The sequence below is a fragment of the Fusarium musae genome, chromosome 5, assembly GCF_019915245.1.
Source record: "Fusarium musae strain F31 chromosome 5, whole genome shotgun sequence".
NCBI classification, from domain to species: Eukaryota; Fungi; Ascomycota; class Sordariomycetes; order Hypocreales; family Nectriaceae; genus Fusarium; species Fusarium musae.
This window is the reverse complement of record NC_058391.1, coordinates 4,275,201-4,300,708: the sequence shown is the minus strand read 5'-3', so window position 1 is coordinate 4,300,708 and position 25,508 is coordinate 4,275,201. Positions and strand designations below refer to the sequence as shown.

Genomic DNA, 25,508 nt, shown 5'->3' with positions numbered 1-25,508 from the left:
GATGTTCTGGCTCATCGCAGACAGATCTAAGTCTCGTTCTTCAGTCACTATCACAAGCTGCAAAAATGCGTTTCAGTCTCATCCCCACAGTGGCCTTGGCCGCTTTCAATGGCTTCGCCGTTGCCAACCCCGTTCCGTAAGTCATATACTATGAGAATGGCCATAGCATCGCTCACATACAGCCAGTGATGTCGAGGCACGACAGGCCACTGGCCTCCATGCTGCCATGAAGGCCGCTGGCAAGCAGTACTTCGGTACTGCTCTCACCGTGCGCAATGATCAGGGAGAGACCAACATCATCAACAACAAGAATGAAATTGGCTCCATCACCCCAGAGAACGCTATGAAGTGGGAGGCCATCCAGCCCAACCGTGGCCAATTCAACTGGGGTCCTGCTGATCAGCACGCTGCCGCCGCCACCTCGCGAGGTTACGAGCTGCGATGCCATACTCTTGTTTGGCACAGCCAGCTCCCATCGTGGGTTGCTAACGGCAACTGGAACAACCAGACTCTGCAGGCTGTGATGAGAGATCACATCAACGCCGTCATGGGACGTTACCGTGGAAAGTGCACTCACTGGGATGTTGTCAACGAGGGTAAGTTAAACTTTCATGATGAGGCTCTTAGACACTTTGGGAAGGCTAACCAATCATTTAGCTCTCAACGAGGATGGAACCTACCGTGACAGCGTCTTCCTCCGCGTCATTGGCGAGGCCTACATCCCCATCGCCTTCCGCATGGCCCTGGCAGCAGACCCCACCACCAAGCTCTACTACAACGACTACAACCTCGAGTACGGCAACGCCAAGACTGAGGGAGCCAAGCGTATCGCCAGACTCGTTAAGTCCTACGGTCTTCGCATCGACGGCATCGGTCTGCAGGCTCACATGACCAGCGAGAGCACTCCTACCCAAAACACCCCTACCCCCTCGCGAGCCAAGCTGGCTTCCGTCCTCCAGGGCCTCGCTGATCTGGGCGTCGACGTTGCCTACACTGAGTTGGACATTCGCATGAACACTCCTGCTACCCAGCAGAAGCTCCAGACCAATGCCGATGCATATGCCAGAATCGTTGGCTCTTGCATGGATGTTAAGCGATGCGTTGGTATCACCGTTTGGGTATGTTTATCGCTTCACATGCTTGATTTCTTTCGTACTAATCGCTTGCAGGGTATCTCTGATAAGTACTCTTGGGTCCCCGGAACTTTCCCCGGTGAGGGATCTGCTCTCCTTTGGAATGACAACTTCCAGAAGAAGCCCTCGTATACTTCCACCTTGAACACCATTAACCGCCGCTAAGGATCAGTGGAAATACAGCAGCTAGATACCGTACATAGGCCCTTTATATCAGACTGCTATTTCTCCAATGTCCGTGGCCAATCTAACTTAGATACAGTCTTGTCCTAAAAGAGAACTTATTTCCGATTCTTCTTACCCTTGCTGGTTTATTGGGCTCTTGCGGGAAGTGGAGCCCACTCGAAGTCTTGGTTCTAAGCTTTTCCATATCCTGTTTGTTATGCATGTTGGTCCTCCCTTACATACCCACTCACACCAAAATCCCCCCAGCCTCTAATAGCGAGCCACGTATTTGTAAATGCACACATCGGCTGTTGAGTTCGTAAGATCAGTCTTTGGAGAGTCAACCCTTGTCTAGTCATAAATGATAAGAGAATCTCAGAAAATGATGTTGACAACGTTAAAAACGCGCTAGGCATGCAATGGGGAAGCGGGGATCACATTATTTTCCATGAGTTCCGATTGCAGTTCAATAAAACCTCACCAAGATCGGTTAGCTGGATGATCTACTGTTCTCGTTCTCATGCTATCGCCAGTAAAAGCATTGCTTCATTGTAGCCACCATGCTTAGTGTCTCGATTCTAGCTGGAGGCGTCGCTGCTGTATGTCTCAGACACGACGGCTTTTCCTCTACGTTCTAAGCTAATTATCGCCTAGACGACAGTCCTCTGCATTGGATACGTGGTGTATAACATCTTCCTGCACCCGCTGCGTAACTTTCCTGGTCCGCTTCTCTGTCGGGCTTCGCCATTGTACCGTCACTACAAGTTCTTGCGTGGAGAGCTTTTGTTCGAGACTGAACGTCTTCACAAGCAATATGGCCCTGTTGTGCGCATCCGGCCTAACGAGCTGTCTTTCATAGACCCAGAGGCATGGAGAGACATATATGTCGCTCATGGAGGCTCAGCTCGGCTTGGCGATTTCGCCAGATATGACAGATTCTATCAATGGGCTGGCCCAAGCGCTCCAGAGACCTTTGTCTCGTTAGATAGGCCGTATCATGATTCTATGAAGCGGCAGCTCTCGCCAGCCTTCTCAGAACGATCGCTGCAGTTCCAGGAGCCCATTATCCAAGGATATACGGATACACTCATCCGCAAACTGACTGAGGCCTCCAAGGATGGAAAGCCTGTCAATCTGCGCGAATGGTTTAACCACTACACTTTCGATATCATCGGAAACCTTGGCTTTGGATCCGACTTTGGGGGCCTTGAATCTGAGCAATACCATCCTTGGGTCAAAGCAGTGAGCCAGAATGTTAGAGAGTTTGCCATTATGCAGGTATTGATGTACCTGGGGCTTCAACGAATTGTCCATGTTTTGTCAGGCAGTTCCCTTCTGAGGGGAAAGATACTGCACGAACACCTTACAAGGGAGAAGGTCGAGGCTCGCATCAAGGTGGAAAAGCCAAGACTGGACATCTTCCAACCCCTTCTTGACCGAAAGCCGCCTCTGGTATGTCTTTCACCTTTCTTGTCATTTTACAATCGGCGCACTAACGAGACTGCCATTGAAGACATTTGCTCAGCTTATGGAGAATGCCACGATATTGATCACAGCAGGCTCCGAGAGCTCTGTTACTTTGTTGGTAGCCGCAGTCTCTCTGCTGACTGACAATCCAGCCAAATTGCAGAAACTGTCTGAGGAAGTTCGATCAACCTTCAAGAACGAGGAGGATATCACAATAGTGTCTGTCAACCAATTGCCCTACCTCGCTGCCTGCTTGAATGAGGCCCTACGATGTTTTCCTGCAGTCCCGCCTGCGTTACCAAGAGTCGTCCCCCATGGGGGCGCAGTCATCGCTGGCCATGCTGTGCCAGAGAATGTGAGTCAAGAATGTGTCTGTTACTTATCCATGAAAGCTGATCGAGTTAGACGGTTGTCGCTGTTGCTTCGTGGGCCACCAACCACTCTGAGCGACACTTCAATAAGGCTCTCGAATATCATCCTGAGCGTTTTATGAAGGACCCCGAATTCTCTGAAGACCGTTTTGATACGTTCCAGCCCTTTGGTTTGGGGCACGGAAATTGTCCTGGTCGCAAGTAAGTGTCCTTATCTTAACTCACCATCCGATCGTTGAGCTGATCTTGTAGTCTCGCCTGGGCTGAAACACGCCTGGCATTGGCGCGCCTCGTTTACAATTTTGACATTGAGTCAGTGCCGGAAGGCCGAGGGTGGACTACTAAACAGAAAGCGTACATGCTGTGGGACAAGCAGCCGTTTTGGGCAGTACTCAAAGCTATTCGGTAAGACAGATTGGCCATAGAGATCCAACATCGCATAAAAAATCATAATGGCCAAACAAGGCAAATTTTTCTTGATTTTCGTGATTTTCTCCTTGTCTTCAAAATTGTACTTTTATATGTTACCTGGTGAATTGGTGATAATTGTAAATGGCTTCTGTAATTATTTTACCTTGGTGTATCAGAAGAAGCACTTGACATGTCACGTTTTCACCCCTGCAGATTTGATCGACCTCGGTATGAACATGTGATATTTAATGCAAACTTCAGTAAACTAATTCAGTCACGCTAGCCGCCCAATGTCGTTATATGTCGTGAAATAAAAATGAAATCTCTACCACCATGGTTTCCAATCCCGTGTATTGGATTACATCTCCGCAAAGATCTGTCTGCCTCCAACCGGAACATAATGAGACCACAAAGAAGGCCATAGCCAGAGAATAAGAACAACAGCCAGGAGGAGCCCACAGATGATGATCGCAGCGATCATTGCGCTATAGCCGTGACGTCGTGACTGGGTCTTCTTGACGTATCTGCGACCGCGCATAAGGTTGAGCCAAGCGATGCTGCCAGCGTGAACATCCTCCAACGCTTTGGCGAGTCGGGGGCTCAAGGTAGCCACGTTGGCGAACTCGACGGCAAGCTTGTCCTCGTACTCATGGAAGATCTCAGCCGAGGCGTCAACAGCTTGCTGGAAGTCCATGCGGGTGTCGGAGTTCTGTTGGATAATTGCAGCGATGTGGCTGTACTCCGTGATTTGGGCATGGTCCGCATTGAGCTTGTAGAGGTCGAGAATTACGCCCATATTTCGGCCGCTGTAGCTGAAAATGTTCTTCAGAGTATCCGGTGACCATTTGCGCAGACGGAGTAGGTCGTCGGTAAGGTCTGGTCGCGTGAATGGCACGATGAGAAACATGAGACCCATTGCGGCGTTGGTTTGCCTGTAGGTCAAGTATTCCTCCACAGAGACCGGTTCTTGTTCCACTTCAATCTTGCGAAGAGCCTGGGTACAATGGAGCCAGAGATCTATTTCAGCCTTTGCGAGCTGGAGGAGTTCGCTGTTCCAGCCCTCATGGCTCCAGAGCCTGAACAAATGGTCGAGGCCTTGATCTCCCTTGAGAGGACCTGTCACCCGGGCCTTGATGTCGTCAAGCACATCGCATGTATACTTCATGTCAATGCTATTGTCGATGAGATCATCTAGAAAGACCCAGGCCGAATAAAAGTCGGCAACGACTTTGATCCTCTCAGCGTCGCCACCGGGGTAGACCCAGCTTCCGTAGAGACCTCCGCATGCGGCAAATTCGCCATTGCGCGAGATAACTTCATTTTGAGAGACTTCCTTGAGTGAGCGGTCACAGCTCTGTCTGGAGTACTGGAATATGTGGGCCGTCTGAGGATGCTTCCAGCTAGTAAAGCGGGTAAGCAGCTCGGGTACCTCACACTGATCTTCGGAAGATGCCATAGCGGAAGGTATAATTAAGTGTGAAGTGGACTGCAAATGGATAGTCGATCTGGACTGAAAAGCAAAGTAGAGAATAGTGGCTGAGAACGATGAGTTTTAGGACCTGGGCACGGACAGGAATTCCTTTATCTGGCCTAGATAGCTCGGCCAGCTAAACCCTCTTTTATTCTGGTGATATTCCCGGCCCTCGGTGTTTGGAATCATATCATATTCCACGACATATATCAACTAAATGACACGTATCAAGGGAGACTATAATCGGCTCCCTTCTGTTATGTTGTATTGCTAAGTTTGCAAGGAATAAATGCCGCTACTGACTGTCTGTTGGTGATCGCGTATGGACCTTTGGTACAAGCGAAGCCAGGATGGAGCGCACGTTGAGCCAGATGTGGGAGGTTTGCCCGCTTGCCGCCAGAAGCGTAGCGGGCCACGCTGTCACGCATGTCTAGATCATTTTCTTAGCGTGCCTAGAGCACTCGTGATATGACCGGTCATCAGTAAGCGGGAGTTACTGGCGAGGTAACCATATCTAAAAGTTGTAGCGGTGACGTTAGATTGCCACTCGGATCAAGCAACTTGACTACCCTGAAGCGGAGCGGGGGCTGTTAGTACAGAGCATCTTTTACAGTCTGTCATTCCACCGTTTTTGCCATTGGTGATCTCAGACTTGCTTTGATCAACAGGCCAGGTGTTTTATCACGTGTAGGCAACGGTCTGCGCCATTTTCTGAACGTGTTGGCTGTGAAGTGCATAAGCATCCTTGAGGGTACGGTAACAGCCGAAGCATGCATCCACATCAGGCCTCACGAACAGGTCTCAAAAAGATGGTCCATGCTCCGTTGAAGCCGGGCCAATCCGAGGCCGTCGGGTCCCCCCTCTCCTTTTTGCGTGACGTGTTCGTCTCAAGTACCAGGGACTTGGACCAAGTGTGACAAGACATTACCAGAGCCACGGAACCGGTAGAATTCCCGGCCAAGCGGGACGAATAACATGCCAGACATTCGGGTAGCAGTTTAATCTATAGAGGACTCCTACTATATCTCTTGGTGAGAGTTTAATCTGGCGGTTTTACTTATCCTGACATAGAAACTCTGTATACTAACTAGTTGCAGCATTTACTTTACGTAGGAAATCCTTTTTTGCAAGAGCTAATCTCATTCAAGACTGAGCTGCTCTTGTCGCAGCGCGAAATGGCTGTTTGCAGAAATATTAACGCTAATATCGGAAAAGGAGGAATTAATTTCCAGTCAGCCACTAGTCTCTTCGCCAACCACCACGATTTGCCCAAAGGGCCTGAGCCACATTATGATCAAATTTCTTCCCATATCAAACCGAGCCAACCAACATACACACGACCACGTCGTCGTGTCGATACATATACTGGATGGTGGACCAACAGAGCCAACAGCCCTTGGAAGGCCAAGACCGAGATGCCCGCGGTGGAAACGAGGTCAATGCCCGAAGTGGGGAATTCACTTTCAACTGCCCCTCGATGACTGACTTGAGGGCGACAGACGGTCTTCCCTTGGGAGCTAATGTAGGCTAAACTTGTCCCATGTCAAGAGCACGTTGCAGCGAGCTGACTTGGTGTTTTTTTTCTCCTCTCAGTCTCAGGCTCAGTCTGCGGCCAGGTCGGTCTCTTCAGCAGAACATGCCTCATCAGCGACGTCGAGTTTTATCCAGGTCGAGGATTGGGATGATTCGGCTTCTTTGACCGACAGTGTGCAGACGTTTCCTGAAGAGTTTGGCCGTACCTATCATGCTTATCGTGCTGGATGTAAGCAACCCAGATTCCTTTGCAGTTTTACAACATTTGACTGACCATTCACTCCCATATAGCATATCTGTTCCCTAATGACAATACAGAGCAAGAGAGACTCGGAATTATGGGCGAGTGCTATAAGATGATTATGAAAGGCAAGCTGTACCTGGCACCGCTCTCTACTAGAAGGCCACCAAAGAATATTCTCGATGTCGCCACTGGGATAGGCGACTGGGCTATCCAGATGGGTGACATCTTCCCCAACGCCACAATTATCGGCACAGACCTATCTCCCATTCAACCAAACGACGTGCCTCCGAATGTCTACTTCTACGTCGAGGACTCGTAAGTCTCTTTCTGCAACATCCGCCCTACCCGATCAATCATTCTGACCAAGATACAATAGAAGCGACGAGTGGATGTTCAATCAGAAGTTTGACTATATTCACACGCGTAGCACTTCTGGATGTTGGTCGGATTTTGAGACGCAGATAGCCCAGCAAGCCTTCAATGCGCTTGAGCCCGGCGGCTGGTTTGAGTCGCAAGAGACGGACTGCATTCCCCTGTGCGACGACGACACTCTTGATCCTCAAGGCCCAGTTGCGACATGGTGCAATGACTTGATAGCGGCGGCGGATAAGCTAGAGCGCCCGGCCATCTTTGGCAAGAATCTCAAAGAGATCTACAAGCGGGTTGGCTTTGTGGATGTCCACGAACGTATTATCAAGATGCCTATCAACGGCTGGGCCAAGGACCCACGGCTCAAGCAAGTGGGATGGATGTGGGCTGATCACATGCTCGATGGACTATCTGGGTTCTCTTATCAGCTCTTGAATAAGGCCTTTGAACGGACCAGTGCTCAGATTGAGGTAAGCTAGCCACATAGCTCAGCAGGCTATAATGCTATTCCAGACGATGCTTTCAACTGCTAACTTGCTTATAGGTGTCTCTAATTGATGTTCGGCGAGATCTGGTGAACCCGCGCATTCATGCCTATATGCCTCTTTATGTCGTCTGGGGAAGGAAGCCGAAGAAATGAATTATAAAATGCAAAGTGGATAAGGTTATATCAGGCGTTTGAGTCTCGTTTCTCTCGGCGACACTGGAGTTTGTGTATCAGTTGTGTTCAGTCTGGATCTATAAGTATTTAGGTACCGCTACTGCTAGATTGATGCTGAAAAGATGTTTTTATATCCGCAGGGAAGAGCCCTATTTAACACCGTTAAGAACAATATTTAAATTTATTAGTGTATAGGCTAGAAGACATAATTACGAAAAGGCTCAGTCTGAAGGCAAGCCTTGAGATACAGGTTGTCCAAGACTCGCCCGCACCTGGCTTGGGGAAGATCAAGACATAAATATGTTAACATCAGGACGCTTCCTCATGCTGTGTAATCATTCGTTGTTCTAGTAATATATGGATCTATTTTAGCCTCGTGTCTTTTATAATCTATAGTCTATGCAAAAGCCACTGATTCTCTAAACCTTAAACAAAAGCACCCCAATTCCCAATGTGTAAACATCTAAGAGTCAAAGATGGCTCCATATGCTGGGACACCTCGTGTTTGCATACCAAAAACAACCTTTTCAGTGACCTTGGGGTTCGAGATGATATAAACTGCCTCTGCGTCAGACTCCACCACAAGTTGGTAAGTCTCACGGACAATATCCGGGTAACCTCGCTCAGTGGTGTTCCATATAACTGCATTTGGATCAGCTCGCTGAACTGCACCGACAACAGTTGGTCCGTATGTCTTCTCAGGATCGCGAGTAGACCAGAGAACACGGCGAGGGGTCTCATCGGCATGGAGAAGAGAAAGACAAGGCCCGATACCAGATCCAGTAGCGACGATGACGATTCGACGAAATAGCTTTGATGTATAGAGAAGCCCATGAAGAGGCGCACCGCGAACCCAGAGCTTTCGCTCACTGTCATTCATGATCTGTTTCTTGGTGAAATCTCCAGCATTGGAAACAACAACGCTGAAACCTTCAACCTTGCCAGACTCCGGCTCGATATCAGGAATAGTAGCAAATGCATGCCACTCTGTCATGGGCTTGTCGCTGATCTTGAGACCATAGAAGGGCTTCATTCCTCGGTACTTGAAGTGAAGACGAGTGGCGTGATCGCTAAGTTTCTCGGGGTACACAACCCTGCGGCGCAGTCGGGACCATGATGCGATCGTGCATGAGGTCGTAACACAGATGCACCAGAAGTTGGGAGATCGCACAAGAGCATAACCAATAGACTGGTTCCACTCATGTGCCGTAACACGAGCTGACACAATGTTGTGTACCCAAAAGGCGAGCAAAGATACCCAGCCGGCGAATCGATGGAAAGATTCGAAATGATTGTGGAACTTTCGTCGATTACTGGGATAAGCTGCGATGAGAATGATGAGGAACATGGCAACCACGATCCAACTGGTGATCATGTTGACGAGTTTGTACTTTTGTCTGTCCCCAGCCCATTCCTGAGTGGCAAGGATGGTATAGGCCATGTACCAAGCAGTAGCAGCAACTCCAGCACCACTATGGAAACCTCCGTAGTGAAAGACCTTGGCTAATCGTTTCCGAATAGAGAGCGGCCACGAGTGAGGAGCCAGCACCACAATTTCGTAGCAAAGGTTCACGAACTCCTCTTGTCGAAATAAGATGCATACCATGAGGTTTGCAGAGGCTGCGCTGGCGGCATCTCTTGATAAGATACTAGCTTTAGAGGTAACGAGAAGGGCAATGAATACTGCCATGTTGGTGATGAAGATGAACGCGAAGATTCTTCGGTAAGTAGAAGCGTGTTTGTCTGACGAGAATTAGTACGGTTGCTTGACAGATGGTGAGCCGAAGCACTTACATCGAAGGTCGCGTGTCATTTCTGAGCCCTTTTGATCTGGCAGGGTGACTGGAGGTAGAGTAACCGACACATTCTCTGTTTTCCCACCCAAAGGTTCTTGGGCGTTCGTATCGTAGTGTGAAACTCTCTGTAAAGAAAGATCAGACATTGAATCATTGAGCGAAAGAACTGTCTCAAGTTGAGGAGACATGGCTGTGAACGTTATTGAGGAAGTGATGTGTTGTTGATGGTGATGCCTTCGGTTTCACGAATGGAACTCCGAGTTATATAATGGTCATCAACGTCAACTTACCATGCTTCATCTGCTCGAAAAGAACGAATATTCCAACAAACGATTGTTACGTTTCACGCAATAGACTCCATTATGGTCAGTCGTATCCATAGCTCCATTACGGATTGTGCGTGGGAGTCCAATTGACAACGTCATTAGTGAAGCTACGGGTTTGAGCGATCTAAGCTTTGCGCAAGAGACAGACTTGACAAGAGCTATGGCTAGCATGTGTGTCCAACAATAGCAACGTGGCGTATGGGATCACCGAGCTCGCATTCGCTCTGGGTTCAAAGAGCACAGCCCCAATACGTTTTGTGATTGGATGATGGCATGTTGAGCGCTTGAGTTGGCCAAAGACATTAGCCTTTTTGGCACTTAGCGCTTATACAAGTCTGCGAGCTTCACCTTCTTCTAATGCCCTCTAGGCTCTAGACCCTCAAGCCTCAGTGGAAACTGTCTGGTGGCTGAAAGAAAGCATCGTGACGCAAGCAGTAAGGAGCCCCTCCTTTCACTCAAAAACGGAAAGGTGTAGGTCATCATCTGACCGTTACCTCTTAATGTGTTGCTGCTAGCAGAGATTGGAATGCCAGCTAAGCTTGTAGTAGCTAGTGATTCAATGGTCGAGCGCCACAGATACTAGCGAGTAGCCCCAAGAACTACGCGAGTTACGTTACTTGACTTTATCCTGAAGCAGAGATGTTGTATTAGCAGATGGATTATAGATTGGGTGTTCTAGAAGGGGTAGAGAATAATCGTTCGTGCCGTGCTCTACGAAAGAAATAAAATCTGTTGCAATATGCCACGCTGAATCACGGAACCCTCGTACTGGTATGTGGCGTTTCCACTATAAAATAAGCACCGAGGATGTGACGTCAACATCAACTATAGCTTTGACACATAGCTCTGCTGCGGTCGAATGGATTCCGTAAAACTTCATACTATTCTGCACCCACCGAGGTCTACTATCAGAACTAATGTAACCAGGCTACTATTTTGCTTCCTAAGCGTCATGTCGTCGTCTACAGGAGGGACTGCCATTCTCGACCCGCATCTGCTTCTGAAAGGTTTAGAAGACCAGCCATGGTTCGAGAAGAACATTCCCCTGCTGAACATACCCGATAAACAGACCCTGGAGGCATACTACTACCGCTGGCAGACCTACAAAGAACACCTTGTCTACACCGGAACAGAGTATGGTTACATGGCCAGTGAGTTCTTGTACCCCGTCAGCTATGGCGCACCGTATGGTGGTATCGTGGCTGCTGCAGGTCATCATATCACCGAAGGCCGGTGGATACATGATACGAGATATGGTCAAGATATCGCAAAGTATTTGCTCGTTGGACCAGGCCAGTTCCCAAAACCAATGAGAGACGATGTCAACAAAGATACCTCCGACTGGGCGCACGAGTATAGCTGAGCGAAGAAGCAAGTAGTTCATGTATGAGGCAGAGAATTGCTGCCGATGGGATGGTCCTTCATGGCCGTTTGCAACATCGCAGACTCTAACTGCGGTTGAAAATGTTCTCCACGATTATCTAGCGCAGAAATACACCACTGCAGAGGACTACTATGAAATGCTGCATCGATATGCTCGGACATAATACAAAAACGAGCAACCTTATGTGGCTGAAGCTCATCATCCTGACGAAGACAAATGGATGTATGATGGCTACGATCACAGCGGAGATTATAACCACTCGACCTTTGTTGATAATGTTTTAGTTGGCCTGATCGGGATAAGAGTCCAGTCTGGTGAAACAGTAGTGGTCAATCCCTTGACTCCGTTAGAATGGGTTTATTTTGCAGTTGAGAATGTGGCGTACAACGGCCACTCTATAACTGCATTTGGGACAGAACAGGTTCAGTCTACGACCGAGACGAAGGCTTGAAAGTTTACGTTGATGGTCAGCTTGCTGGGAGTTGCGAAACAATCGGTCTTATAAAGATCAAGGTCGGTCCATCTGTTCCAACACCAGTTTCCTCCCAAATAAACATAGTAGCAAATAGCCAGCGAGATCCTCGACTTCCCCTCGCTTTTGCCTCATACACGTCTCCAGCGGATGATCCTATGCAGGCCATCAACGGAATGATCTTCCGAACAGGGATTCCACAAAACAGCCGCTGGACTTTGTATAATAGTCCAAATTTGAAAGATCATTTCGGAGTCGACTTACGCAAGGATCAAGCTGTCGATAATGTGCTGCTCTTCCTCTACGATGACTCTGATGGTGTTCGGAAACCCTACCAGTTACGACCTTCAGTACTGGACAGGTAATGCGTGGGTGAGATTCCCGACCAGGCTCGTACTCCGATAACAACCAGCTCAAATGTCGAGACCAAGATCGTCTTCTCTTCCATATTGACTTCTCGACTGCGTGTTGAGGCACCTAATGCTGGGTCAGGTGTTGGATGGGGGCTATCCGAATTTGAGGTTTGGACATCAGGGGAATAGTCAAGCTAGCAGCGTAGTTGGCCTTTGGAAACCTTAGAAGCTATTTTATTCAAAATAATTACTTTACTTTTGAACTGCTGTTGAAAAGCACATGGTTGACTTAATGATGCTCTTTTGCTCGCCCTGCACATGAGATTGGCGCAAGATAAGATCTGATTATGCTTATCTTAGCGCGATTATCCTTATCTGAAGCCAGCCACCAAATTAATCTGACTTCAGCTGGCTTATGTTCATCTCTTACTACACCGTACCTCGTTATCATGCTCCCTTCAGCGCCATTAGCCTATCGTCTCATCAGGCTTGAATAGACCTGTGATAAATTAGCCCTAGTTGGAATTTTCCATCGGCCGACCGCTGTCCCGTGCCAAGCCGCCTGATCGGCTCAGCCCGCCCAACAGCTAGCCTAATGAAGCCCTTTCTTTGAATCATGCTCAATGCACTTGACATGAGCGAGAACCTTGCCGATGGCATTGCCAGTGGCTCAAATTCTCTCAGTATCGTATCGAGTACTGTAGATCTAAAAAGGAAACGCGAGAATAGCACTGCTTCACTAGCCATATCAAGGGAGCCTAGTGTGTCATTCCATGTCGGCAGCGAATTGCGACAGACCCCACAGTCTTCATTCTTATCATACGTATGGGGTACTGGCCTTGATTCTGATTGCGTGTCGTGCGGAAAACAATTCCTTCCGGATGGTGAACCTCCAATACGAACCATAGCCGCCGGGAACAGCAACCAACAATCATCTGTCATTGATATCACTCAGGAGCCAGTATCACCGTGGAATCTGAGAATCTTCAACAGACACCTGTCTTGTATTAAGGCTAAAAAGATCAACTATGTACCCATTTCACATGCCTGGCACCCCACAGTGGCTACTGCGCAGGACCTTCGTCTAGAGAGCATCGAAGTTTCCAGGGTGGTTTACCAAATTCCTTCCAGAACCCTCCTGGCACTTACAGCCAAGTTTCCCGGTTGCGAAGTCTGGCATGACTACTTGAGCGTTCCACAATGGCGCCTTGAGGTTCAGGAACAGCTCCTTCTTCTGATACCGGAGATATATAACCATGCTGCGAAAACAGTCATCCATCTGGACGACGTCAAGGCAACCCATCTCGCAGACCAAGTAAAGGACTCTCCCTACGATAAGTTTATTGTCGATCTTGCAGCCATCATTCGGTCTCGGTGGTTCGACCGTATGTGGGTGACACTGGAGTACATTCAGAGCAATGACGTCCTCATTCTCACGGAGGACTACACACTATCTCAAGCCTATGCCAGGGATTTATGTCATCATCTAGACACTGCGCACTCGAAATGGGTCAAGAAAAGAAGCAATTCGATTGTCACAGAGGACATTTGGAGCCAAAATACGACTTTAAAACGGATGACTTCATGGATAGACATGGAAGCATGGAAGAATGAGCGGGAAATGCACCGAACTCTCGGGTGGGCAATCGGAATTCTGGGCCATAGGAAGTGCCAGTACACAAGAGACTACTTCTTGGCTCTAGGGAAGATGCTTGACTTCCGACCAGAACAAGATCCTCTTGTTCTCATCGAGAACCGCTTTGTATACTTCTTTTCTTTGGCGACATTTGCGCTACAGCAAGGCGATTACCCCCCCCTATTGTTCATCCCGTCACCAAGTGAAGAGATAGACCCCCGAGCACCATGGCTACGTGGATATTCGACGGGAACATGGAGGCTCTGGGACATGGGCAGGTGTCATAGGAAAGCGATGTCTCAGTCAATCATTCGGGACGACAAGATCCAGCCGCAACTCCAGACGGTTGGTATCATCGAAACCTTTGAGTACTACGACTTCGGAGGGGACGCAGAATCAGTCGTGGACTATATTTTGTCCAAGGTAGTCCGGGCTAGCGGCCAGGAGCCCCAAGCCTTATGTGAGGCTATGGAACGCATATTCCCTCGGAGCGAACATAAAGCATTAAACATGGAATGGAAAGATGAAAGACCTGGGGATGCTTGTACCTCGACAGCCAAGTATCATATTGATAAGATACAGGCATATTTGGAGAAGTACGGGCCGTTGCTAGAAATCAAACCAGGGGAAGACGTGACTCAGCAGAGGTTAGAGATTGCAAAGAAGCTCATAAGGGTCTTGAAGTTGAGCAAGGAAGGGAAGCACGCGCGAGAGTCACGTCTGGAGCTTGCAGCCGGAGAAGCAGACTGGTTCCTGCGAGAGTACGGAACTCCAATGGAAGGTATTAGTCAGATCAGATGTAAGATTTGTGGGCGACGGGCTGTGTTCCGACTTGTTGTGTGGGGGGAGCCTACCCCAGGCGTGGCCCAAGTTTATAGGATTCCTGGGCTGCTTTATGATGAGAATGTCCCTGATGGTATCGGAATGGTGGTGGAGCATGATAGGATACTTGGAAAGATGATATATGGGACGCCGGCTTGTGCATGTAGTAAGTTCGAGTTTGTTGAACTAGGCTCAGCGAATCTTTAGCCGACACCGATTAATACACAAAAACAAATTCACTTAACGTATAGGCGCGATAGTTCATTATAGTAAGCTTGGATTCCTGGACGTTTAACTATCAATGACTATATAATTATTCATTGTATACAAGGTACTTTTCTCGGGCGACAATCCTCTACGGTCTGAATTTAAATGAGCTTAAAGTCAAGCTCTACAGAGGGAACTCCCTGAAAGCCGGAAGGCATCGTGTACGTGAAGTTCCAAAACTCAAAATCCCGAATAAGACTGTCCGCACCACCATACCCTCCAGCAAATGAAAGTGCGTATGTAGAATTGATGTTGCCGGAAACCTTCACCTCCAGACCCTGGATGTCATCCCAGCTAGCGACAGTACGCTTCTTCTCAAAGGTACCGACGACAAAGGTGAATACAGAACTGGCATTGCCGTAGGGGTACGATAAACTGAGCTTGCCGGGCTTGACGCGGGATTGGAGAGCCATCTCGGTTGGGTATAACTGTGATCTTGTTAGCTTTGGGTTTCTGCGATAAGGCTCGGGACCCATACAGAGATGAATGAGATCTCGTTTCCAGTATTCCACTGGACCACTGCAGGGTTGAAAGACTCCTGGGACTGAGATGGACCGCCAATAACAATTTCGTCATAGGACTCTGCGCCAATAGTAAGATCCTCGGATAACCAGGTAGTAATGTTGCGCGATGCAGTATCGAAGGGAGGATAGTAAGCGCTTCCCGTAAAGGTATGCTCGCCCTGGAACTTTGAGAGCTTTCGGAGTGTCTTCTTCGGGATGAGTTTCTGATGTGTCTTGTCGAGAGCGGCGAAAAGAGGCGCCCAGGCGTAGTCAGCCATGTGCGACATGACTTGAGGCTATACACTACGTCAGTAATCCAGCAGCCGCCGTAAGGACCAGGGATTGAATACGTGAGAAGTCAGGGAGGAGCTCTCTTTTCCAGTCAAAGTCCAGAACCACAGAGCCATTAAGCTAAGGTAGCGGTTCATATCGTAACCGTAAGCTCGATCCCAGGGACCAGCTATGTTCTTCATACCGGGGTGCCACAGCTGGGAAACAGCATCCCAGGTTCTCTCAACCATTCGTGGCCCGTTCTTAGTCATTACTGAGTCCTTGGGTAAGTACTTACTCCACAAGATGAGACCGAAAAGAGACACGCCGGTGTAGGTTCCCGAGTTGAACTCGGAGAGGGTGTTGTGCTTGTTGAAGAGATCGATGATATCTTGAGCGTACTTCTCGCCACCAACAGTCATGTTTCGGTCATTGAGACGACGGCCGGTCCAGCCAGAAACAAAGGCACGCATGATAGACTGGTATCACCGCGGTTAGAGAACGTGTAAAGCAGAAAGTACCTGGCCAGAAATACTTACAGGGTTACTGTAGGAGGGGTAGAGGTTGTCCTTCGTCTTGTCGAGGTGTCCGAAACGGTACTCGTCGCCCTTGGTCGCGTTATGCAGGGAGTGTAGAATCAGATTCTGAGTGCTCTTGCTGAGCAAGTGAGGAAACTCTTCCATACACATGACTAGAGTCGTGCCAACGAAACCGCGCCAGTTGGGGTCCCAGCTACCGTAGATCTTGGGAGGATAAGCTGGGCTTCCAACGTAAGGCTCTTCAGGCTCCTGCTGATAGTCTCCATACCTAAAGCAGTGTCAGAGTTACACGAGTTACGCGATTGGCTGCTAGACATACCATTCATCAGCAGGGACCTTATACTGAGCATCAATGGTGTTTCTGATGATCTTCTCAGCCTCGGCGGCATCTGACCCCTCGTTTCTTGCCAAAAGACCAAAGGCATACCAGACTGAGCTGCGTGTCTCATGGCGGAGAGCTACCGAGGCGCTGAAGTCGTATAGGTAACCTGCTTTCTTATCGTAGAAGGTATCCATCCATTCCATTGACTCAGTGAAGAGCTGTTGCGCATTCGGCGACATGGATTTGACATAGCTACTTGCAGCATCTCCATGACCAATTGCAAGAGCTGCAAGGCTTATGATGGATGAGAAACGCATGACTGCAACTCTGTCTTAACCTGTATGAGTGGATAGAGACAAAAAAAAGGTGCGAGGAGGCCATGCCATGTTATAAGCCATACTATTATACATAGATAGAGGCTAGTTGCGCGAGATATTAACCCCATTCTACCATGAAAGCCGAGTTCGGCATCATGCCATGCGAGGGTCTGCCGATCAACATCTTCGAGTTCAGACCTTCCAATTTCCACGTATCGCAATGATAAACCCAGCTCGGTTCCCCGATGCTAGTACATGAACCATGTGGAGGGGCTGGTTACCCCGCATAGACTACGGCCTTATCTGGCTCACAAGACCGGTCTCTTGATTCAAGATATCCTATCTAATCACGGCGTTCACCGGCGCTTTAGCCGAACCGGTCCGCAGTTGGCCGTTGATTGTGCATCTGTATTATCGCGCTTGTATCCGACCTGTCTCCGCGATTGGAGAGGCAGGAAATATGGGGTTACAAAGACCCGTTCTGAACAGGGGATCTGCATATCACAATGCTTACACAACATGTGAGCGTTGTGCCGACTTCCCGATAAGCTATCGTTCGAGAATTAAGATAACGTGCTAGGGTATGAATATGCTTATATCTCGCGTGACCCCAGAAGCAATGATGAAACATCTGCAGGGCTGGTTCATATCCTGACATTTGCGAGCGTGACATTACAGGGAAGAGAATCGCGACTTTTGCTCGGCGACAATGGCTGCACCAGAGGATCAAGGTATTACCAGCGTGAAGCGGAGTCTGGATATTTCGGACACAAAAGCCGAGATCAACGCCGATGAACTTCGTCTGGCGCAAATGGGTTCGTCGAATAACCATTATTTCTGAGGCTCGGCCACACTGACTCTTTCAACCAGGTCATACCCAAGAGCTCAACCGACATTTCAGTACCCTGAGTCTGATCGGTCTCGCCTCTACGACAACTATCTCATGGACAGGATTGGGTCTTGGACTTATCACCGAGATTGGAGCTGGAGGCCCTGGCGCGGTCATCTACGGCTTCATCCTCGTGACGATCCTGCAATGTTTTCTTGGAGCGTCACTCGCCGAGTTTGTGTCGTCTTATCCTACTGAAGGCGGCATGTATCATTGGATTGCGGCTGTGGCCCCAAGAAGAGCAACTGGTATTCTAAGTTTTCTCACTGGTTGGTTCAGTGTTCTCGGCTGTAAGTCATCTCCTGCGATTAGCAGAGTTTTGGCCACTGACAGTCCCTAGGGATCTTCACTACTGCATCCACCAACATCATTTACGCCCAGATCCTCATGGCGTTGATCGCGCTATACATATCCGACCTCGAGATCCAGGCCTGGCAGACTTTCATCGTCTACCAAGGCTTGAACTTACTTACCGCTGGCGTTGTCATGTTCGGCAACAAGATCATCCCCGCCCTGAACAAGTTCTCGCTTTTCTACCTGCAAATCGGCTGGCTCGTTGTGCTGGTCACCGTTGTTGCGTGCGCCCCAACACACCGTGATCCCGAATTCGTCTTCAGGACTTGGATCAACACGACTGGGTGGAACAACAATGCCATTTGCTTCATTACTGGTCTGGTCAACCCTTTGTACTCTCTTGGCGGTCTTGATGGAGTGACGCATATCACAGAAGAGATGCCCAACGTAAGTTCTACTGATCCTTCTATATTCAAGAGCAGCCACTGACTGGAAGCAGCCTTCAAAGAATGCTCCCCTCGCCATCGCCATTACCTTGATCATCGCCTTCTGCACTGGTCTTACGTATCTCATCAGTCTGATGTTCTCGATTCAGGACTTTGACCAGCTGACATCTGGCAATACCGGCATGCCACTCGCAGAGCTCTTCCGCCAGGTCACCCAGAAGACTGGTGGTGCGTTCGGCCTATTGTTTATCCTATTCATTGCTCTCGGTCCCTGCGTAATCAGCTCGCAGCTCAGCACTGGCCGGATCTTCTGGGCCTTCTCCCGCGACGGAGCTATTCCGCTCTCTAAGGTGTAAGTATATAAGAATGCGAATTGAGAGATTCATTACTAACCTTATGTCAGCTGGTCCAAGGTCCACCCAAGCCTGAAGATCCCGTTCAACTCCCAGCTTGCAGTCACAGCTGTCATTGCTGCTCTGGGATGTTTGTATCTCGGTTCATCGACCGCATTCAACTCCCTTCTGGGAACAGCCGTCACTATCAACAACATTTCCTACATGTTCCCAATTCTCACCAACCTACTTACAGGCAGGAAGAACATGCACAAGGGTGTATTCCACATGGGTTCAACGATCGGACCCATTGTCAACACCGTGACAGTTTGCTGGCTTACGTTTGCCATCATCTTCTTCTCATTCCCTTACGTTATGCCAGTCGAGGTTGCGAATATGAACTACACTTGCGTTGTCGTGGGCGGTCTGGCAATCCTGATTGGTGCATGGTGGTTAAAGGCCGGCAAGGAGTACACTGAAAGAATGATGAAGGCGAAGGAAGTATAGAGTATAGGAACCCTTGGGCTTTTGTTACTAGTAGTGTAAGGAATTACAAGGAATCGGCAGCAGGCATATTATTCCCTGTATATGACTACCCAGGAACACGTCAGGACAAACTTTAAAAAGTGCAGTAGTTGTGAAACCTGAAACCTGCTTGAGTACTTAGTGCTTTAGGTATTCTGCATATATTCTGCATATCCTGGAAAGGCGTTCTCTAGCGGTCCCGCTTCCCTCGGCATTCCGGCTAATAAATCTCTGTACTCCTGCCCAAGCCCTTCTTCTTCAACAAGTGGATGAAGTTGAATGCTGTAACCCGACTCAGAGTTCCAAAATGAATCACGACAGAGCTCTCTGGGCGTTACCGCATTCTCAATCCCGGGCCAATGTCCCTTTGCCTCCAAACTCTGACCTGCCTCAAGATATTTCTTGATTCCTTCGGCATACATCATAGAGTATGCAATGTGGAGTTCGCTGATACCGTCAAATAGGCCGTCGCTTCGTGCCAGATGCCATTGCAGGAGCTCTGTAGCAACCTCCATCGCCAGATCCATACTTGTGTATTCAGTTCCTGGTATGGGGTCAGGACTATCAACTTTCGCCTCCTGTAGTAGTCTACCTTTTAATACTGCGAGTTGTAGTGGCAGTATCGAAATATTACCATGGCTGAATGGTCGACTTGCATCGGCCCCTGCATCGAGCAGCAGCCGAACGGCGGGATGGTGCACTATGCTTGCCGCCTGCTGGATCATTGTAGAGCCATCGGGATGATAGGTTTCATCGACGAAGCAAACGAATCTAGGGTCCATCAGCAGCCGACGGAATTGTTCCAAATAGTGTGTCCGCAGCTGAGGTTTCTTCGTCTCTTGGCTACTGGGCGATGTCCCTAAGCCATGTCTAACGGTCATGTAACAGAACCTAGTAAAGCTCCTGTACAGAGTTTCAATATATACCTGATCCGGCTGCGAATGACTGGCCAGGATATTCAATATGTCGTCTACTTGAACTGGACCGACAAGGAGGAGTTGTAGTGGTGTTAGCCTCGTCATAGAGCATTTGGCCAGAAGGTCGGCACCATATTCGACCAATAGCGACAGCATCTCAGGCAATGGTCTCCCAAAAAGACAAGTTTGGATCGGGTTCATGATGGAAACACCACCAAGCGTGTATGATTTGTTGACATCAACTCCTCTTTCGAGTAAGATACGTGCCGCCGTCACATTGTGACGAGCAACGGCCACCCCAAGAAGATTATAGTCATCGGCCAGGCGGCCATCTTCCAATTCATCAAGTGTATAATATTCGGTCAGTCGGGACAGAGTGTCGCGAAGAGCTTCCTGGTGGTTGGTGCGCCCGAATGCAGAGACGATTAAAGGGGAACTAAAAGGTTCCGGCCCTCTGTACCGTATGTAGTCTGCCGAACATACATCCAAAGCATAGTTGAACATCAAGAAGTCGGTTAATGTACGCGTGGAGGTCATTATGAGATCGAGCTGAGATAGACCGTCAGCGGTAAAGCCCAAAATTCCGTTATCATGACATAGCCGGACAGTCCTTTCGATGGCTAGGCCATAGTCTCGACCGTGAGCAATGTACCGAGTAAATGGCCTCTCTGCTGCTTGCAATGTAACAACATCATCTATTGGGCCTTGGAAATAAGGCAGAAGATCCTCCAATAGCTCCCAGTAAAAGTCCTGGATAACGTTATGTAGCCACTCAGGACTAGGTGATTGCGCTTGTAATGGTAGTAGAATACGCGCAAGGGTCCTATTTCGTGTCTGTAACGCCCATTGCATTGGCGTCCCATAAACTGAAAGGTCATGAGCATCCCATTTGATTGCATGCGTGCGTGTTTCAAGCGAGCAGCCATGCTCGACGAGAAGCTTCGCAACTGTGGCGAGGTCATCAGCCTGGAAGAAGATTGCCAAGTGTAGAGGCGTTATCAACTGGAGACTAGCCGCTGACAGAGGCACTTTATGTTTGCTCAAGAGTTTGAGAATCGAAACGTGGCCTCCGAGACATGCAAAGTGCGCGGCGTTGAAACCCAATGCTGACTGTGCATCTGGAGGAGTGCTTGACAATAGCTCCGCCACAAGGGCCTCCTCCCCAAGCCAAGAAGCTGCATGCAGTGGAAGTAAAGTATCCGTTTTGGCTTCACTAAAAGCAGAGATAAAGATCCCCTCTGCCATTGAAAGGAGTGATATGGCGTCATGGCCAAGGATTCTTTGTCGCGCATCTTCCAGAGCGCTCCGGCTGTGGTGAAGGATTCTTTCCGACAAGTACTTCTCAGTGGGGACCCCTTTCAGAGCCATCTCTAAGGTCTTTCCTTCGTCGGCGCCGCTCAAGTCTTGCGGTTGAATGTCAACAGCCTCGCAAACTCGGTGATATACAAGCCCTGCCTTCTTGAACCCTTTCGAAGCTGCAGTTCCCAGCCACTGGACAACCTGAGCAATGTCGTGTGACCCTCCAAAGCCAAGTGTATAGCACTCAGCGACGGTCATAGCGGAGTGGCCCGAGGAATGAGTTTCGGTGCTATCAGATATTGCCATGCCTTTGAGCTCGGCAAGGATTTTCCGCTGCAGCAACATCGGTACCTGAGATAACATAGTGCAGTATCCAGAAATGTCTGCCTGTTCAATTAACTGTTTTGAGTATCTTAGTCATGGTTGCTTCATATATCTCCTTAGGAGGGAGTCGCATCACTTACATCGTAAAAGGACTTGCTGGTTCCCCATGTTCCTATTGAAGAGTCGTCATCAACATCAAAGCCCAGTTTGGCGAACATGGCCCCAAGATCTGTAGGTGAATCTGTTGTTACTTGCTTTTCCTCGCATCTGCACGTGTCAGTACGTCTTAGTAGTGTGGCATCGTGTCTCAAAGGATAGAAGTGTGGCCACTCACTTGTCACATGAGAGCCCAAACGCTTCCACTAATTCGCTCATAGTACTCCTTGTTTGCGGCTGGTCCCTCAATGAACCCTCAAATAACCGTAGAAGCCTCTGGGAAAGGTGGTGTTGGTTCAAGCTGTTTGCAAACTCGGTCCCATAAGTTAAAAGGGCATCGCCAGGCAAACTGTCAAGAAAGTCCTCCATCATATCGGCATTATATTGCCTTCCATTTAGCCCTGCCCACGCCGGATCAAAGTATCCCTGGCCATTCTTCATCACTTCCCATACAAAAAGGCCAAATGAGAAAACATCTGTCCTCAAGGCAGCCTGTATATTATAGCCGGGGTCTTGAAACGTCTGGCCTCGCCTGATTTCGGGAGCCTCTCGGAGACGTGTCCCAGGTCGACAAGGCACTCTCCCAGCAGGATCGTCACGGGATGCAATAATAGATTGTCCAAAATCCGAGATCTTCACCACCCAGGCATTCTTGCCGTTAATTTTCGTTGAGGACTCGAATACAAGTGCATTGTCGATTTTGACGTCAGCATGGCAGACTAGCAGCTTATGAAGAGCATCTAAGCCACGGGCGCCCTGCAACGCAAGGTCGAACAGCTCATCATACGAGAGGGCATCATTGTTCTGGACCAGAAATTCACGCAAAGTGCCGAGATGTGAATACTCTATGACGAGAGCTAGCGAGGGTACCCCGTTGATCTCGTCCAGGCAGAAGCCCTCAAGGCTCACTATATTGTCATGGCTCCTGACCTTTTTGTGTCCAAGAATGCGCAACTCTTGAACAACCTGCTCAAATCCTTTGCCCAAGATCCTTTTTGAATCTTGAGTTTGAGTCGGTTGATGGTTCTCCCATTGCATCAGACTTCGTTTAACCGCGACGAGGTTCTTGGAACGTCTGATGGTGCCAATCTCGACAGTGGCATAACCGCCTCGTCCAGCAACCCTGGTAGTAGTACCATCGAAATACAGTTGCGCAGAAGTATAGAGCTCAAAATCAACTGTCGACAGAGCATAGACAAAGTCCAGTGCCGTCGAAGATATGCTCGCTTGGTTAATTGGCTGTTCATGACTCGGGAGGGCGGAAGTGGAAGAGGTGCGGAAAGAGAGGGCCATTTTGCGGTATTACAGAGCGGACGAGAAATAAATGCAGAGCATTGGGTAGAGACACGGTCATAAGCGCTTCTTATCTAGTTATCCACGACATGTGGCTTGTTGGACCAACGTGCATTGGGCAGTTCAACATCCAAGCCACCACCCATCCTGCTTGATTTACCAATTATCTAGACTTCTTGACCGCTACTTAGATATCACGCCTTAAATACTTGCCCTCCACTAAATCTGGGTGCATGACATTGTTTGCACAATCAACAAGCTCAAACAAGTCGTCGGGGTGCACCTTTGTAATGCGGAATTCCCCTCGTGGTGCACGGTAGCCTGGTTGTACAATCCAGACAGTCTCTCCAATTTCGAAAGGAAACTTAGGCAAAAGTGAGCGTCTGATAGGTAACTAGTGATACGTAGCGCTTACGGGAACATTGTTATTGTAACGAGCCACATGGGCTTTTCTGTCATCATCATCGTCTTCATCCTGGACCTGTTGCACATTTGAATCCTCCTCTGATTTGCTGGGTGCGTCTTGAATTGGGGCTGTGGTGAGGCGAGCCCCTCCACCTGTTTCGGGCTCGGCTGTCTTGTCTGCGTTTTCAGTCATGATGATCCTGTGGGGACTATCACCGCTGGCTATTCTGTCATAAGGGCCAGAGGTACGGACTTTTGCTCCTATATATCTTCACCATCGCATCAAAAGTCCTTTATACAGATAGACAGAATATTAATTGCAACACAACAGGCAGCTCAAACGAGAAAATCCCTCAGTAACCCCGCTCCTTGGCGCAGACATGGAGAACAGGGCGACAAAGTGCATTGCCGAGAACCAACGGTAGCCTATTGTGTGAGACAAGGCAACGGTGGTGTTGATGGTGTGGTTGCACAAGGCCTGGGGGCTGAGTCGTAACCAGGCTCCAACCCGCAGCTTGCAGGTCTGAGGCCCTCTACCATCCTATGATTGCTTAAGCCGCAATCTGGATTTCGTTTCTGTCTTTTATTCCTGGTAGGTGTCAGCACGTTTGAACAGCAGTACATATCATCACTTCCTGGAGCTCTGGGTTTGATATATTCAACCATTGTATTGAATGATGAGCAGTACCATGTGTAAGTCCGCTCTGCCTACTGTACCATTTAACCCTATTTCGGTGTCCCTTGTTATCTTATCAGCCAAGAAAGTAGCTCACCGATCGTACTATTGACTCTTTCCCCTGCGGGGCAAATGCTGACATGGACAACAGTAGAGGATTATCGCCAGGGTTACCCTCGCCTGGCCAAGTTCTTGACGTTAGATAAAAACTTCTCTATTCTCAAAAGATATGACTTCTTGCACATGAGAAGTATTCTAGACCTACAAGATCAATTGTCAGAGCTTGAAGATCGGCTGAAAGCCTGTGATGACGTCGACCGGGTACAGCTAGGGCTCTGCAGCCGTAGGCAAGATGCCAACACTACCAGACGTGACATCCTACAGCAGATCCGCTCAACATTAGAGGTCTATGGTTGGTCTATAACAAACCTGCCGCCATGCTTGAGTACTAACAGGCCTCAGACAAAGCCATCCAAGACTACAATAGCATGCTTCAGCTCCCCGAACCACAGAGAGCACAACGGCAAAATGTAGAGAACTGGGTTTTGGGAAATAAACCACTAGTTCGGTCCGAGAGCGGATGTTTTCTCAACATGTCCAACGACACAGACTATGTGGCTCTTGGAGTGGCCCAGAGAAGTGACAGATCTGGGCTGGAGACGCTAGCGGAATTGGCATTGAGGACCTTTCCCAGTGTCAGAAGACTGGTATGTTTACCTAGGGACTGACGGAGTGAAACCAAATTGCTGACATTACAGTAGTTCTCTACTAGTGAGGTAAGCAGTGCCAGACTAATTGACCTCAGGCTCTGCGAGACTAACAACATGACCTAATGATACGTATAGACCAAGACTCAGGACCCCAACATCTTCCTATTTTCCACTGTCCTTCTTGATCGCGTTATCAAAGCCTTTGTGGCCCTGTTTGTTCCTCTATGGTTGGTTCTTCCCACAATTATCCTCCAGGCTTCCTCTGGAAGCCTCCCTAGATCTATAGTTTTCGCCTTCTTCATTTTTGGGACGTCTATCATGCTCTTCGCTGCTGTCGACTTGACAAAACACAACTTTCTAGTTGCTCTGATAACGTAAGTCTACTATGTTACTTCTCTCGCATTGCTGTG

At 48.8% G+C, this 25,508-nt stretch overlaps 13 protein-coding genes across 13 annotated transcripts; 7 read left to right on the top strand and 6 right to left on the bottom strand.

Annotated features, from left to right (window-relative positions):
- Positions 1-65: 65 nt before the first annotated feature.
- J7337_007833 (uncharacterized protein) lies at positions 66-1,298 on the top strand (the record flags this gene model as incomplete). Its single annotated transcript, XM_044825460.1, has 4 exons — positions 66-136; positions 187-596; positions 658-1,118; positions 1,170-1,298. 4 exons carry the CDS (start codon positions 66-68, stop codon positions 1,296-1,298), a joined length of 1,071 nt encoding a protein of 356 aa, XP_044681117.1.
- Positions 1,299-1,858: 560 nt separating this feature from the next.
- Positions 1,859-3,341, top strand: J7337_007832 (uncharacterized protein; the record flags this gene model as incomplete). The annotated part of the gene is made up of 4 exons (XM_044825459.1): positions 1,859-1,897; positions 1,953-2,750; positions 2,929-3,120; positions 3,171-3,341. 4 exons carry the CDS (start codon positions 1,859-1,861, stop codon positions 3,339-3,341), a joined length of 1,200 nt encoding a protein of 399 aa, XP_044681116.1.
- Positions 3,342-3,905: 564 nt separating this feature from the next.
- Positions 3,906-5,003, bottom strand: J7337_007831 (uncharacterized protein; the record flags this gene model as incomplete). Its single annotated transcript, XM_044825458.1, has 2 exons — positions 3,906-4,947; positions 4,984-5,003. The coding sequence occupies 2 exons, from the start codon at positions 5,001-5,003 to the stop codon at positions 3,906-3,908; spliced, it is 1,062 nt and encodes a 353-aa protein (XP_044681115.1).
- Positions 5,004-6,889: 1,886 nt separating this feature from the next.
- Positions 6,890-7,804, top strand: J7337_007830 (uncharacterized protein; the record flags this gene model as incomplete). Its single annotated transcript, XM_044825457.1, has 3 exons — positions 6,890-7,110; positions 7,172-7,634; positions 7,709-7,804. 3 exons carry the CDS (start codon positions 6,890-6,892, stop codon positions 7,802-7,804), a joined length of 780 nt encoding a protein of 259 aa, XP_044681114.1.
- A 484-nt stretch (positions 7,805-8,288) lies between these two features.
- J7337_007829 (uncharacterized protein) lies at positions 8,289-9,515 on the bottom strand (the record flags this gene model as incomplete). The annotated part of the gene is made up of 1 exon (XM_044825456.1): positions 8,289-9,515. One exon carries the CDS (start codon positions 9,513-9,515, stop codon positions 8,289-8,291), a length of 1,227 nt encoding a protein of 408 aa, XP_044681113.1.
- A 1,384-nt stretch (positions 9,516-10,899) lies between these two features.
- J7337_007828 (uncharacterized protein) lies at positions 10,900-11,310 on the top strand (the record flags this gene model as incomplete). Its single annotated transcript, XM_044825455.1, has 2 exons — positions 10,900-11,081; positions 11,121-11,310. 2 exons carry the CDS (start codon positions 10,900-10,902, stop codon positions 11,308-11,310), a joined length of 372 nt encoding a protein of 123 aa, XP_044681112.1.
- Positions 11,311-12,772: 1,462 nt separating this feature from the next.
- J7337_007827 (uncharacterized protein) lies at positions 12,773-14,821 on the top strand (the record flags this gene model as incomplete). The annotated part of the gene is made up of 1 exon (XM_044825454.1): positions 12,773-14,821. The coding sequence occupies one exon, from the start codon at positions 12,773-12,775 to the stop codon at positions 14,819-14,821; it is 2,049 nt and encodes a 682-aa protein (XP_044681111.1).
- Positions 14,822-14,982: 161 nt separating this feature from the next.
- Positions 14,983-15,671, bottom strand: J7337_007826 (uncharacterized protein; the record flags this gene model as incomplete). The annotated part of the gene is made up of 2 exons (XM_044825453.1): positions 14,983-15,309; positions 15,360-15,671. The coding sequence occupies 2 exons, from the start codon at positions 15,669-15,671 to the stop codon at positions 14,983-14,985; spliced, it is 639 nt and encodes a 212-aa protein (XP_044681110.1).
- A 21-nt stretch (positions 15,672-15,692) lies between these two features.
- J7337_007825 (uncharacterized protein) lies at positions 15,693-16,832 on the bottom strand (the record flags this gene model as incomplete). The annotated part of the gene is made up of 3 exons (XM_044825452.1): positions 15,693-16,133; positions 16,194-16,461; positions 16,513-16,832. The coding sequence occupies 3 exons, from the start codon at positions 16,830-16,832 to the stop codon at positions 15,693-15,695; spliced, it is 1,029 nt and encodes a 342-aa protein (XP_044681109.1).
- Positions 16,833-17,541: 709 nt separating this feature from the next.
- On the top strand, positions 17,542-19,300 carry J7337_007824 (uncharacterized protein; the record flags this gene model as incomplete). Its single annotated transcript, XM_044825451.1, has 5 exons — positions 17,542-17,647; positions 17,703-18,011; positions 18,062-18,462; positions 18,515-18,813; positions 18,865-19,300. The coding sequence occupies 5 exons, from the start codon at positions 17,542-17,544 to the stop codon at positions 19,298-19,300; spliced, it is 1,551 nt and encodes a 516-aa protein (XP_044681108.1).
- Positions 19,301-20,671: 1,371 nt separating this feature from the next.
- On the bottom strand, positions 20,672-23,307 carry J7337_007823 (uncharacterized protein; the record flags this gene model as incomplete). The annotated part of the gene is made up of 4 exons (XM_044825450.1): positions 20,672-20,689; positions 20,719-21,885; positions 21,999-22,125; positions 22,193-23,307. The coding sequence occupies 4 exons, from the start codon at positions 23,305-23,307 to the stop codon at positions 20,672-20,674; spliced, it is 2,427 nt and encodes an 808-aa protein (XP_044681107.1).
- A 187-nt stretch (positions 23,308-23,494) lies between these two features.
- J7337_007822 (uncharacterized protein) lies at positions 23,495-23,905 on the bottom strand (the record flags this gene model as incomplete). The annotated part of the gene is made up of 2 exons (XM_044825449.1): positions 23,495-23,701; positions 23,723-23,905. 2 exons carry the CDS (start codon positions 23,903-23,905, stop codon positions 23,495-23,497), a joined length of 390 nt encoding a protein of 129 aa, XP_044681106.1.
- A 1,076-nt stretch (positions 23,906-24,981) lies between these two features.
- Positions 24,982-25,476, top strand: J7337_007821 (uncharacterized protein; the record flags this gene model as incomplete). Its single annotated transcript, XM_044825448.1, has 2 exons — positions 24,982-25,095; positions 25,234-25,476. 2 exons carry the CDS (start codon positions 24,982-24,984, stop codon positions 25,474-25,476), a joined length of 357 nt encoding a protein of 118 aa, XP_044681105.1.
- Between the last annotated feature and the right edge of the window lie 32 nt (positions 25,477-25,508).